This window comes from Camelina sativa, chromosome 5, assembly GCF_000633955.1.
Source record: "Camelina sativa cultivar DH55 chromosome 5, Cs, whole genome shotgun sequence".
NCBI classification, from domain to species: domain Eukaryota; kingdom Viridiplantae; phylum Streptophyta; class Magnoliopsida; order Brassicales; family Brassicaceae; genus Camelina; species Camelina sativa.
The window spans coordinates 30,512,559-30,526,602 of NC_025689.1; the positions used below are offsets into that span (position 1 = coordinate 30,512,559).

At 35.7% G+C, this 14,044-nt stretch overlaps 3 protein-coding genes across 3 annotated transcripts; 1 reads left to right on the forward strand and 2 right to left on the reverse strand.

Moving 5' to 3' along the window:
• On the forward strand, positions 3,168–6,625 carry LOC104787938. The gene is made up of 14 exons (XM_010513600.2): positions 3,168–3,533; positions 3,787–3,877; positions 3,960–4,044; positions 4,151–4,220; positions 4,321–4,390; positions 4,597–4,666; positions 4,944–4,989; positions 5,073–5,325; positions 5,415–5,626; positions 5,719–5,793; positions 5,881–5,941; positions 6,009–6,089; positions 6,179–6,258; positions 6,352–6,625. The coding sequence occupies exons 1-14, from the start codon at positions 3,397–3,399 to the stop codon at positions 6,428–6,430; spliced, it is 1,410 nt and encodes a 469-aa protein (XP_010511902.1). The 5' UTR covers positions 3,168–3,396; the 3' UTR covers positions 6,431–6,625.
• LOC109132971 lies at positions 7,715–8,206 on the reverse strand. The gene has a single exon (XM_019245485.1). It carries the CDS (start codon positions 8,101–8,103, stop codon positions 7,963–7,965), a length of 141 nt encoding a protein of 46 aa, XP_019101030.1. The 5' UTR covers positions 8,104–8,206; the 3' UTR covers positions 7,715–7,962.
• LOC104787940 (serine/threonine-protein kinase STN7, chloroplastic) lies at positions 10,458–13,690 on the reverse strand. The gene is made up of 10 exons (XM_010513601.2): positions 13,182–13,690; positions 12,999–13,085; positions 12,728–12,847; positions 12,540–12,638; positions 12,281–12,449; positions 12,094–12,187; positions 11,880–11,973; positions 11,725–11,781; positions 10,866–11,279; positions 10,458–10,773 (listed from the first exon to the last, which is right to left on the reverse strand). Exons 1-10 carry the CDS (start codon positions 13,578–13,580, stop codon positions 10,612–10,614), a joined length of 1,695 nt encoding a protein of 564 aa, XP_010511903.1. The 5' UTR covers positions 13,581–13,690; the 3' UTR covers positions 10,458–10,611.

Sequence of the window (14,044 nt, forward strand, 5' to 3'; positions counted from 1 at the left end):
GATCGGAGACTACCTCCCCTATCGTAACCGATCCCGCGAAGCCTCCAAGATCTCCAATCCTCCGATCTATCTGCCTTCTTCTCTCGTTCGTCGCCGTGAATCTCCCTCTTCCACTCCGCGTAGCAACTCCTTCGGCAGAGCTCTTGCCATCGGCGTCTCGCGGATTCTTCTCCTCTCCACTGCTCCCTTGATTTCGTCCATCAGCTTCGCCGGTAACATGCAAAGAGTCGCGAGTGAAGAACCATGGGCCGAGGGGTCCTCGCAGTCACCGGAACAGACGGAGGACCCAAATCGGAGCACGAGCTTGTGGTCAGAAGAAAAAGAAACGGTGGGAGAGAAAAAATCGCCGCGCGTGTATCACACTCGCTCGACTTTCTCTCTCGACTTTTTTTTTGTTATTGTGCTTCAACTTTCAGAAATAAAAAAAATATAGTCACTGTTCACACCCTTATCATCATTAGCATACCAAAACCATTGTCAACTTGCATCAATCTTTTAATTTAGTTTTAATGTTAAACAACTGTCCATTCAATCTTATCAGCAACAAAGAAGAATCTCTAGCCAAACTTATAAACTTGCACGACAAGACATTGATATTTTCTTTAATTAATTAGGGAACGACTTTTATACTTCTCTTCTCACAAAAGTATTGAACAGTGTTAATATTATTTTATATACCTTTTAAAAACATGCTATTGGTTGATATTTTTATTGGTGCATTTCAACATATGTCTGGCCTCAATCATTTGAACTTCGATGGTCGCATATGTTAAAATTTGACAATTTGGTAAATCTTAAATATGACGATTTAACGTCGTCGGCATTTTGGATTTATTTATCCGAAACACAATGCTAATTTATATGGTTGACATGTTTTTTTTCTATCAAGTGGGATTTGATCTAGACTTCTAGTGGTTTAAGTTATAACATTATTAAAATCTCTAGTGCGATTCTTGCTTGCGAAAGAAAAAAATGTTTCCAACAAATAGACCTTTTAAGCTTTAACCTTAACAAAAATAATAATTTCTTTAACAAAAAAACAAATCTATATTATGAAAGATGGCCAACTCTCTCCATCTGAATGACACATCAGCAGTGGAGAGAGTGCCACCTGTCTATTCTCATTAAAAGCAAAGAGACATATTTATGTATTTTATTCTTTTCTATATCACAAAAACGTTTCAATATTTACATAAAAAAATTAGAGAGGCTTATAATATGTCCCAAGAAAGTAGATGCATCACCGAAAGACAAAAGAGACATCGGGATTGAATCAAAGAGCCACTTCTTCCTCTCGGCGTAAACCATGAATCTATGGGATATATGGTTTAGGAGTTACAATTTTGTCAATAGTTTGAAGAGTTGCAGCAATGGTAGAGATATTTGTTAATATTGTAGAGAAATTCATGAAAGTTTGTTCCCAAAAAAACATTTTTATAAAGAAGATTGGAGTTTTGTTCACTATCAAATGGAAGATAAATGAATAAAATTGTAGAATGTTGGTTTAGCAAAATACAGAGACAAAGAAGAAGGGGTTTTCATATTCTAATATTTAGAAGTTGTCAAAAAGAAAATTAAATGAAATTCTTATAAAAACAAAAATTCTAAAAATATAGGAATAAGAAGGTTTTTCAAGGAATCGAGGCAGAGCCAATTGATATTATAAATCAAGCGTCAAACGATAAACTTCTTTGGGAGGAGGCCAAGTCCTTCTCTGCGAATTACTTGGCTCCTCAGTCATCCCTGGAGGTTCAGGAATTTTCTACTCGATGCCAGGTTGATGGGTCCTGGAAAGGTTCGGATCCATTGGTGGGTTTGGGATGGTGGTATGGTAATTGTGAAGATAGGACACTACTTATGGGAGCACGCAGTCTTCGACGTAGTCCTTAACCTCTTCATTCGGAGTTTCAAGCATTGATATGGGCTATGGAGTCTCTTCAGGCGGTGGGGATAGATTGTCAGAATTTTGAGTCAGATAGCTCCAAGCTGGTGGTGATGGTGCAGACACCCGACGATTGGCCAGCCTTCTCGAATTTACTGGAAGATTTCCATTCCCTCAGATCTTCCTTCTCCTCCTTCACCCTGACCCTGATTCCGAGGACGTCAAACGTGCGAGCAGACTGTCTGGCATGCTCTTCTAGATCTTTAGTTTCTGAACTTTCTTTTGTAAACTTTTTTCCTCCAGTTTGGGCAACCAACCTTGGAGTCACCTTTTAATTTAATTTAATATTTGAATGGAAAAAAAAAACAAAAAACAAAAATTCTAAAGTTATATTCAAGAAATTGAAGAGCTAACATGAAAAGAAAATGTCTATCTTAATTATATATATTAAAGAGTTAACCAAGCTGCAATCTTGATAAATTAAAATGTTAGTATTTCATAGTATATAACTAAGAAGCTAAAAAACTCTTTGTTACAAAATATGCATCCTTAGATCAAGCCTTCATTTGGAATATATTTTTATAAGTTTTAGACAAGAATTGTAAAATGTTTAAGCTCTCAAAACAAAATTGTCCATGTATCTAATAATTCAATTACAAAATAAAATAAAAACTATTTGAAGTATTAAAAAATATAAAAATCAAAATTATATTTTTCAAGATTTACACAATTAAAAAATAGATAAACTCTACATTAAAAACTAAATAGTAGCAAAATTGTTTAGAAAATGGTAAGCCGTAAGCCCGCGCATAGCGCGGGTATTCATATAGTAATACTAATTCTTTTTCTCATCGCTTACGATGTCATCATTCTCGCACAAACCTTACATTCCAAAAGTTGATTATCCCAACAATATTCCTAAGACCTAGATAAAATCTTTTATGTTTATGAATTAGCCTCTAATATGGTATTTTCCAAAAATTTGTATCAAACAATATACAAAAAAAAAAAAAAGAGAGATGAACTTTAATTATTATTGTTTTTGTCAACGAAGAGTATTAAATGTTTTTATACAAAATGACGACAAAACTTATAATTCCATTTCACCACCTTGAAATGGTGTGAAAAACGAAAAATATCTTACTATAATAAGATCTCTCAATATATATAAACATTCCAAAATTACCCTTGTCTCTGATTTGAACCGCAGGCAAAAAGTAAAAGGGTATTTACGTCAAAAACTACAAATTTTACAGAGGGCTTTGGCGTGGAAGCTCAGCTTTTCTTCTTCTCCGAGTCGGAGAAATAAAAAAATGTCTCTTCTCAAAAGAATAAATCTTTTTCTCTTCTCTGTGTTTTATAACCCCCTCTTGAAATTTTCCGCGAAAAAAAAAATTCTCAATTTTTGTTTTTTTTTTCTCTCTCTGAAAGTTTCCAGATTTTGACAAAAAAAATCAGATCTTTGAGCTAAAGGGTTCTTCTGAGTGGTTTTTTTTTTAGGGTTACAGAGAATAATGTTGGTACAGAGAAGAGTAATGAGTTGGAGAAGAATCTGGAAGTCTCTTCAAGCGGCTTCTGCGCATTGTTTGCTCTTCTCTTTCACGCTTCTTCTTGCTTTGAAGCTTGATCATCTCGTTTCTCATTCATGGTGGTCAGTTTCTTCCTTTGTTTAATTTGGTGGCTTGACTTCTGCTTTTTTGGTATAGGGATATGTTTTAATTGATTGATTAGATTCTCAATTATGCAAAGTCTCTTCCTTTAAACCCAGTTTGTTGTTTAAAAATTGGATTTTTATGTTTTCATAACTCTTTAATCTTTGGTGATGTTTAAAGTTGAAGTATCAATCTTCATTACTGTTCTTAAAGATTAAGACTTTGTTGTGGATGTTTTTGTCTGTTTTACAGGTTTATATTTACACCTTTGTGGCTGTTTCATGCTGTGATTGCTCGTGGTAGATTCTCGTTGCCTGCTCCATCAATGCCTCATGATCGACATGTATGTCATTTTTTATGATTCTCTTAGCTTGAACTTTTGAATATTTAGTTAGCAGGGTTGTTGTAATTTGGTTTTGTGGCAGTGGGCACCTTTTCATTCGGTTATGGCAGCACCACTGCTTGTTGCGTTTGAGATCCTTCTCTGTGTCCATCTTGAAGATAAATATGGTAATTTTTCATAACTTGTTATTATTGATTATGTCATATATATTGATTATGTCATATATGACTGGTGAGGTTTATTATAAGCTTTGGTTGTGTTCTTCTGTTGCAGTTGTTGACTTAAAGATTGTCTTTCTACCATTGCTTGCGTTTGAGGTAGCAATTTTGATAGATAATGTCAGGTATTTCATTTAAAGCTTTTAAGGTTTGATTTTGTTTCACCTTTCTTACTATTCTAGAGAGTACCGAACAATGAAATCTTGTTTGCAACTTTTCCTGCAGGATGTGTAGAACACTCATGCCTGGAGATGAGGAAACTATGAGTGATGAAGCCATATGGGAAACACTTCCGGTAAGTTTGTTGTTCTCTATATACTTGGGAACTTTTACACTCATGTTAGACCTCAAAGCTCGAAAAAGTATTAAATATGATCCCTTACACTGGCTAATATACAGTGCTTAAGACAAAATGAAACTTTTGGTTTGGTTTGGCTTGTTCTTCAATCTTATTAGCTTGCCTCTGCAGGTTGATTCTGACATTGTCTATTGGTTTTGTAGCATTTTTGGGTTTCCATATCTATGGTTTTCTTCATTGCCGCAACAACCTTCACCCTTCTTAAATTATGTGGTATGTTGTGCTTTTACTTAACTCTGTCTTTCGTTAATCATCTTATCCTTTCCTGCAACCTTATTGGTGTTCTTGAAAATTCTCTTTCCATGTCAAGTTGAACTAAAAGATAGATTTTTGGGGTGTTATCTGGTGACTCCATGTTCTAATAGTTATTGTGTCTGTAATTTTGTAGATTCAACTGTTTACTCGGTACTGTTGTTCTTGATATGTGTCTGTTGTTTCTCAATCTGTTTTTGTTGTTTCTGAATCTTTCATGTCTCAAATCCATGCATAGGTGACGTAGCTGCATTGGGATGGTGGGACTTATTTATAAACTTCGGGTAAACTACTTTTTCTCTCCTTCTGCCTCTTAAAAATCTCTTCTATGCCGGGTTGAACAAACTTCTTTCTCCTCAATTTACAGAATAGCAGAGTGCTTTGCCTTTCTTGTCTGTACAAAGTGGAGCAATCAATCAATTCATAGGTATTCACATGTACCGGAACCTAGTTCATCTTCGATGGTAGTAAGATATCTGGACTGGAACAGAGGTCTAGTTGTAACCGCTGACGACGAGCATCAGCAAAGCAACAGAATATGCGGTCTCCAAGATATTGGTGGACATGTTATGAAAATACCATTCATTACCTTTCAAGTTATCCTTTTCATGCGCTTAGAGGTACAAAATTACAGAGACAAAAGTCCATTGCTTTGAAACATTTACCTTTTTCACCTGTTGGAGCTAATTCTCTTTTAATGTAATCCCAGGGAACACCCGCTTCTGCCAAGAACATTCCGATTTTAGTTCTGTTTGTACCACTTTTTCTGCTACAAGGAGCTGGGATCTTTTTTGCTATATTTAGGTTGGTTGAGAAATCAGTCTTATTAATAAATAGTGGTGGTAGTTCTTCTTATGGAAGATATTATAGTGCAACATCATCAGCTCGTGAATTCCTCGGATTCTTTCAACATGGTGCAAGGTATGATAGCAGAAACAAACAGAACAATGGGAATCTCTGGTGAAGCAATCCTTTTGAAACACTAATCTTTCTCATATGGTTATTAACAACAGATTACTTGGCTGGTGGTCGATTGATGAAGGAAGTCGAGAGGAACAAGCTAGGCTCTACTCTGGAGAAGCTACTGGGTAAAAAGCTCTCATCTTTTGGTAACGAGATGACACATTGGCTCTTTTGAAAAACATATTTTTGTTTTGACTCCAAATTATTTTCAGATACAACACCTTCTCGCCAGAGGTTGTGAAGAAAATGCCAAAGTCTGATCTTGTTGAAGAGGTAAATTTGCATTATATGACATTTGGTAACCAAAGCAAAATCTTGAGTTTTTAAAACTTGTCATCAGATATGGAGACTCCAAGCTGCATTGAGTGAGCAAACAGATATAACCAGTTATAGCCAGCAAGAATACGAAAAGCTTCAAAACGTAATACATCCATCCACTCATTTTCTCTGTTTAATTACAACTTCCATGGAAGTAAATTTTGCTTACCTCAAAAAAACCATGAATTTCAGGAGAAGATTCTTTGTAGAGTTTGCTTTGAAGATCCGATCAACGTGGTTCTACTCCCATGTAGACATCACGTCCTCTGCAGGTAAAAACCAAAGTTCCTTCTCTTTTCCCTTCTATCTCACTTTCACCTCATAGTTTTCTTTGGCTAGAACTGATACATTTGTTGGTTTTTCAGTACATGCTGCGAGAAATGCAAGAAATGTCCGATTTGTCGTGTCCTGATCGAGGAGCGTATGCCTGTATACGATGTGTAGATTTGCAGACCACCATAACGCAAAAAGAAAAAAAAAACAAATTTCTTGCTTGTTTGGTTATTTTTTTAGTGATGAAGCAAGCACTTTATATATATATGTTACAACTTGCATAGGAAAATCCAATTCGTTTTCCAGTGGATGTACATAATACTGTAATCCATCGTATATGTCATAAAACTAAGCTCTTGTTCAAAATGGAACTGCAAAGATCTTAGTAATGGTGCTGCTACATTTTGAAGTAGGTGAAAATGAAAAAATATTGATTTTGTTATTTGTGACACTCATTGCAAATACTTTAGATGAGAGGACGTATCTTCAATATGGCCGACAATAGTGTTTTCATTTCACAAAATGTTAGACTCCTTTTATGATTTGTTCGTATATCCAACCTCTTTATAATCAGACAACAATTTTTCGATGGTATAATATCAAATTATCAGATTTATGTAAATGAAAGTGATGATTTTATTCTATCTCGTAAGGTTTGGTAGATTTATATAACAGACACGAACAACAACAGACACCAGAATCTTTCAGACGTGTCATCCTATGCAACCAGAAAACTTTATCTGAGACAAGAAGTGAAATTTTATGTGTCTCAAAATCCTTATATTAAATGCATTGTATATATTTCCGTTTTTTATAGTATACTTTTTTCCCCACCATACGCATAAACGGCCACTTAAGATAATATTTTACTAATTCGGTCTACAAGTCGCCTAATATTTTAGTAATCAGTTGTTAGACTTAGAATTAGATATTTTTGTTATCATGCGTAGTTAACTTGTTTAACAAATGTTCATATCATATGTTGTTCGATCTAAATTGAATAGATGATTAATTTTATGTTAATGTCAAAGTCAAATATGATCAATAATATAATCATATTCTTATATAATTTCATTTGGATATATAAGGTATTTTCAAATGTTTTTTATTCTCCAATTTAATTTTGTATGTCTTTCTTACGTGAATTAAGTTTTCTTCTGGCATCTTTAATTTTTTTTTGGCTTTTAGATTTTGAAAAAAAAATTGACGTTTTTTTTTTTATTATTATCATGCAGAGCGTAGTATATATTGTAAATTAGTAATATAATAAATATTTATCATTCTATAAACACTTAAGCCGTTTAGGTTTTAATTATGCGATACATAGATCAACCATGCGTTCTTGAACATTGGTTAAAAACAATATTTTACCATTGTAACTTGTTTGGTGTACAAGATCTTTATGTCGGAAGCAAGATTCAGAAAATAAAGAAACTTAATCAGGAATCAGCAAAATAATTAAACAACAACAAAAGATATCGAATTAATCGGCTACGAATATACACGATCTGAAGAAAACATTCTTTAGGAAGAAAAAACTACTACAACAAAAAATACATATACGGCTCCGTTTAGAAGCCAATACATATAAAGTTTTCTTCCCAAGGGTTATATAACTAATTAAGACCCGCAAAAAAAAAGGGAAAATATTTGGTTAGTCTTTATTAAGCCGATGATGATGATGTTGATAATGATTTGATTTTTCAGTCATGCCAACAAAGAAGCATGACGACACACCTCCTTATGATGTAAAGCTTAGCCTTTTGCTCTCTAACCACTCCTCCCACTCCACGGCTCCACATCTTCCTCTTCGTTCCTCCTATCCCCGAACTGGTCGTCTTCATTTTCGCTACACCGTTCACAAAAGCAAGCAAGTGTCAATTCTTATTTGGAAGTGTACGTGAAAGAGAGAGGTAAATGATGAGAAGGTAATGATAATGAAGAAGGTGATGAATGTAAGAGGAGTTATATATAGCAGTGAGAGATAAAGGAGTGGCTCAGGACACATACCAAACCGTACCGAACTAGACCGGTCCATGAAAGAGGCAACGAGTGGGTCCTTTGGGGGTTTGTGCACTGTTCCCTAACCCACCGGACACTGTGCCCCTCCATACCCACGTGGGCCCAAACCTTTGAAGGAATCTTTGCCCTAAATATGGTTATTTATCCTCTCTCACATGCTAATTATGCTTCTCTCTCTTCATGAAAAAACATTAAACCAAACCCCAAATTGTTAAAACCACTCAACTATACCCTTTTCTGTAACAAATGAATACCATACCGGTGTTTAAAGTGAGCCAATATTTCAATCCTTCTAGTCTAATTTGACATATTGGGTTTTGTCTAAAATCCCAAGTGTATCAGGCTTTAATAAGGTTTTGTCTAAAATCTCAAGTGTATCAGTCTTTGATAAGGTTTTGTCCAAAATCCTAAGTGTATCAGTTGCTATTAACTTTATAATTATGGATTGAATGGCAAACAAAATTAGAGACGTTAGCAAAAGATATGACCAACCAAACTTGTCGGGAACTACTATACTATACTAACCATCCAAAATCGACAAGTAGTCTGGTCCCCCGCAACATATATCATAAACATATATAATTCATATTTGAGTTTCATAGCTGATTGTGATTGATAATGAAGACTTAACATTTTATTCCTTTGATAAAATAGACGTAAGACTAATACTATTGTTTTGTGAGCTAGTGATAGATCAATTCTAGTTAATATAAGTAATATACACTAAAATCTTGTAGCCACATGGAGAAAATATTCATATGTGTAGTCTATTGTTTGTTTTCCGATTTGAGTCAGATATAATTATTGTTAGAGACAAAATGATAATGGAATACTATTAGAGTATAAAAAATGCATTGCGCCGAAATTGGTGAGAGAAACAATTAAACAAACGTCAATGGCAGTATTAAAGACCAAACGATAACTAAATGTGGGACAGTTAGGCGTTAATTAGGTGGCATAATCCTAAATTATAGATTCTTCCAAATACTATAATTGAGATTCGATCAATCTCTTAACCAAAACCGACGAATAGTTGGTATATATGATTTGAGGAGTAAACCGTCTTCTTCTTTCACATAACCCAAAGGTAATAAAATTTAACATTGAAAAATCATATCCCGTACAGCTATATCACAGCTTCACAGTTATTAGATTGGAGTTATATAAATAAATTAGCGACACAGTTAACCAAGTGAAGCTAGGTGTGGTTTGATGTGGTTTACGCGCTGTTGCCATTGGTTTTAGTGAAGTCCTCGAACATGGAGAGTGGAACCGCACGTGAGGTTCTCGTGATTCACAAAATGCCTTTAGCTTTTGGTCGTCTAAAAGAACAAGTTTTAGCAAATACTAAGTAAATAATAGTTACACTTATCTATTTTTTAATCTATGGTTTTATTATGTGAGTGAGTTGGTCTCTGTCATTCTTCTTCTTTCTTTGAAATCTTGTCGTCCTTTTGTGAACCAACTTTTTCTTCACCCCTCGTGGTTCTAACTTCTAACCAAAATTTAACATTTAATTACTACCGTTTCTGTATGCTTAATGAATATAAAAGTTACGTACGTGTGCTTTGTGCGATGGATAAACGTGAGAGTGATCATTATACCTTTTCGATCCAACAAGCTCAAACAACTCTACATTCATGGAATCATATACCATTCTTTTACAACGTGAAAGAAATTAAAAGATGATTTAGAACATTCATTGAAGTTTTTGAAAAGTGATTCTACTTAATTGGTATGCCAAAAATTTATATTTAGCTAAAATGTTTATGCCTTACGATAATGTTAAAATGCTATTGTAATATTAGTTCTTACAACAAATCCATTATATCTTGTATTAAAAGTATTGAAAGCATGTGCGTGAGTGAAGAAAAAAGAGCTGGAGTGAGAGAAACGACTCTAGCTTCAATGGCGTACGGATGGATTTTGTGTAAAAACATTAAAAATAGACAAGCACTTACCTCGAGTACCAGCAAGCTAAATTGCTTGACCAGAGACTTCTCTGACTCTTCGTGTGCAGCTCATGGTTTTCTCAGGGTCCAAAACCCGAAGGGGTAACGTACTGTTCAAGAAATTAAACCTGCCTTCTGTTTTTTTTTTTTTTTGTTGACGGTTTCACATATTCCAATGACATCAACAAGTATTCAGAAGAGTTCTGAAAACTTCAGAAACAGAGTCAGAGAGTGCCAAGTGTGTGGATTTAGGTACAATGTTTTCTTTAAGGTTACTTGATTTTACAAGTAGTAGAAACTTTTTACTACGGGTTAATAAGATATACATTGACATTTACAATATCGGAAGGAAAATGAAATCGTAAGTTGATTCTGTCTTCACTCTTCCCTGGGGATCCATCGGTTCCACCACACAGTCTTGCGTCCATCGCTAATCTCATCTATAGTCTCAGTAACTGTTTTTACAAGCTTCCTCTGAAGCCTAAGTGCTGATGCAAGAGCGTTTCTCTGCGCACTCGCCTTCTTTCGAGGCTCTTTCTCCTACAATAATACAAAAGAGAAACAATGATTTGGGCATCAAACTTGGGTAGTACTTGAAGAAATAAAAGAGTGTAGATTGATTGACAACAAACCCTGAGCTCTTGGAGTTGTGTTTCTGTGAATCCGCCATCTTTTTCTGTCCCATTTCTTGCCATTAACTGAATCACCCAATTCGCTGCTTCACTGTAGTCCTGTTGTGTAGCCCTGAAGTACTGCATCCTCAAGTTTTGCATGACGGATAACGCAAGTAATCCTTGTCTATCGAAATATGGGTGAGCAAGAGCTGCTTTTGCACTGATTCTTTGCCTTGCTTTGTATCGGACCATTGATGTAAGAAGTTCCCAGCCGATGCCATTGTCTAGGTCTAATAGCTGAAACCCTCTACGAAGATCAGCGTTTGCACGAGGTTCCACTAATTTTCTCCAAGCAGTTAACTCATACTCGCACCTTTTCAACTGGCGGTTGAACTGAATGAGGTTGCTGTCAGATCGTAAGGATGGGAATGCCTGAAACAATAAAAGCATGGCGAGAACATTAACATGGTATGATGAATACATTTCCCCACACAAGGAACTGATAAGAACGAAAATAGTTTCTGCTCTTGTAATCGAGGAAGGGATGATAAAACCAAGAACACACCAGACAATAGAATCGAAAGTAATCCAAGAATATAATTCCAAGAGTATCCCTTACTTTCCCAAGGCCCAACCCAACAAAATACTCAAGCACCATAAGAAGTCAAAACCTGAAGCATCTCCTATTTACTCTAATTCTAGTCACTGACTGACTCGCTAATGTGGTCATCTATAGTTGCTGAACACAATTTCAACATAAATTGACACAACCAGATTACACTGACTATCTACGAAAAATGTGTTTGTCAAAGATACTTGAACATGCCTGAGTCAAAATTTAGAGAAAACTACAGGTGATTGATGGTTTGCTACTTACCATTTGAAGGAAGATGAGACCAATGCTGTAGATATCAAACCTGTCAGGCAAATTCATCTGTTTGGAAAAAAACCATATACATCAAAATCTAGCACTTAAGTAGTAGGATAGCTTTCTGTCAATTAAGATCGTATAATCAACAATTGAGTTTACACCTGCCACAGGACAGGGGAAAGTGCAGCTGCAACAGGTGCTGAAGGTGCAGATGGAGTTTGGGTGCTCATGATGTATTGCTCAGGTGCTGCATACCTGAAAGCAACAAGCGCAATAGAAAGATACTTGTATTACGGTGAAACAAAATTTATGTATCTGAGGTTCACATTTATGATCCTTGGCAGAGAAAGATACAAATTTTTGAAAGAGAAAGACCTTGGATCCAGGAGAAACTCTTTTGGAATGTAGTTAATTCCCACTCTCAAATCAGCTGCAGCTCCAAGATCGATGATCTTGAAAGAACGAGAACCTGCTCATGTTTCAGTGGACACAAAAAACGCATGTCCTCATCCTTTCATTGGGTTCCTTGCTTGAAAAGGTTCAAGAAACTAAGATCATTTACCTTCTGAGAATATAATGTTCTGAGGCTTAACATCCCTATGGACAATCCCGGTTGAGTGAAGACCATCCAATGCAAACAAGAGTTGCCTCATGATAGTCTGAATAATTTTGTTTTCTCTTTCCAACCCTTTAGGCAAGTCTTGTACTTTCCCAAGGATGATAGTTTCTACCTACATCATCATTATCTTAAAAATGTGACAACCGTATAGAAGATGACATCATGACTGCAAAGGATAAAATAAACAGGAGAATTTACATACATTATAAGGGAATTCTTTACTCTGGATCAAACCAGAAAGTGTTGATTCTCCTTCATATTTCCATAACAGCCAATATTCAGGTCCTTTCTTTGAAGACTTCTGCAATGGTTTTGACAGACAACAAAAACATAAATCTAGAAACCTGAATACTGGATGGAAAATCACATCTTAGAAGGACGATAAATTACCTCGAGAAATCCATAAACAAAATCAGCACAGCTATTACCACAGGCTCTTCGAACCCTCTCGTTCATCCAAATTTCCACTGCGCCATATTCAGTCGCCTTCTTCAAAACATACTCACCATCCTATTTAACAACCAAAATAACATACATCACCAAACCTTATCCTCACTTCAATCACAACCTCAATCTCACTGATTACACAATCTGATCTGATAACAAATCAAATGATAAGGATTTAACATGAATCATTTTGATCCAAACCACTTGTTATTACCTCATTAGAACGTTTCTTGGATAATGAGACTCTATACACAACACCAAACGAACCTTCTCCTAATTTCTTCCCCACAACAAAATCATCCTGCACAAAACCAAAACCTAATCACATCAATCAATCAAACCAAGAGAAAGAACTCAAAAACACACATCCCAAAAACATCATCATCCATAATCAAACCTTCCTAAAAGTAGGTCTAAACAATCTCTCAACGAAAGCAAGAACAAACATATCGAAAAAACCAGGAGCAACGCCAGGTGTAGCCCAAAGATACGATAAAGCAGTGAGAGCTAACGCCACTCCAGGAGCAGTGATCGTTAAACCGTTCGATTTCGGCAAAGTACTGCGATAGATCATATCTCCACACTCCATCACCGTACATGGAAGTCCGACACCAACTCCGACGAAGAGATTGTGAACTGCGTCGATCAATTGAGCGCGACAATCGGAACTTAGCTTCACAGTTGGTTTAGAATTAGAACTCGAAATCGGTGAGGTTAGAGAGTAAGGTTTGAGTTTCTTGCCGAGAAACGGTGAGGGAGTTCCGATGTAAGCTCCTCCCGGAGATATTGTAGCCATGGAGGCGGAGATTTTCTTCACCGGCAGAGTTCAGTTTTTTTTTGGAAGACAAAAGAATCCAAAATTGCTTAAACGCCGTTGATTTCGAACCACTAGTTTTTTTTTTNCTTTTTTTTTTTTTTTTTTTTTTCGTTTTGAATCAACTAATTAGTAGATTTACACCACAAAGGATACGTGGACTAAATCAGGTTCGGATATGAGAAGGTTTAACTAATGGGCCTTTTCAGCCCATTAATGATCTGCTTGAGAGATTTAACAACGGTGATGTATTAACGTGGTTAATCAGGATTTTTTTTTTTTGGGTAGTGTGGTTATCACTTTATCAGGATCTTTTTGTTTTAACACTAGACGAAGTAAATTTAAAGACATGGAGGTGATCCTTGTTTTTCTTTTTATGATGGCTCTGTAACATGTTTGTGAAAAGCGGCTTCAAGCAAAGACGTTGCTGTGAGGAAGAACGATGC

What these genes read in the sequence shown, in the direction of transcription:
- LOC104787938 (XM_010513600.2), top strand. Translation starts at nt 3,397, where the DNA reads ATGTTGGTACAGAGAAGAGTAATGAGTTGGAGAAGAATCTGGAAGTCT. An exon ending in CAATGCCTCATGATCGACAT is followed by an intron (nt 3,878 to 3,959) that starts GTATGTCATTTT and finishes GTTTTGTGGCAG; the next exon opens with TGGGCACCTTTTCATTCGGT. An exon ending in CCATATGGGAAACACTTCCG is followed by an intron (nt 4,391 to 4,596) that starts GTAAGTTTGTTG and finishes TTGGTTTTGTAG; the next exon opens with CATTTTTGGGTTTCCATATC.
- LOC109132971 (XM_019245485.1), bottom strand. Translation starts at nt 8,103, where the DNA reads ATGAAGACGACCAGTTCGGGGATAGGAGGAACGAAGAGGAAGATGTGG.
- LOC104787940 (XM_010513601.2), bottom strand. Translation starts at nt 13,580, where the DNA reads ATGGCTACAATATCTCCGGGAGGAGCTTACATCGGAACTCCCTCACCG. An exon ending in TTGTTTATGGATTTCTCGAG is followed by an intron (nt 12,639 to 12,727) that starts GTAATTTATCGT and finishes AAACCATTGCAG; the next exon opens with AAGTCTTCAAAGAAAGGACC. An exon ending in GAACATTATATTCTCAGAAG is followed by an intron (nt 12,188 to 12,280) that starts GTAAATGATCTT and finishes AAACATGAGCAG; the next exon opens with GTTCTCGTTCTTTCAAGATC.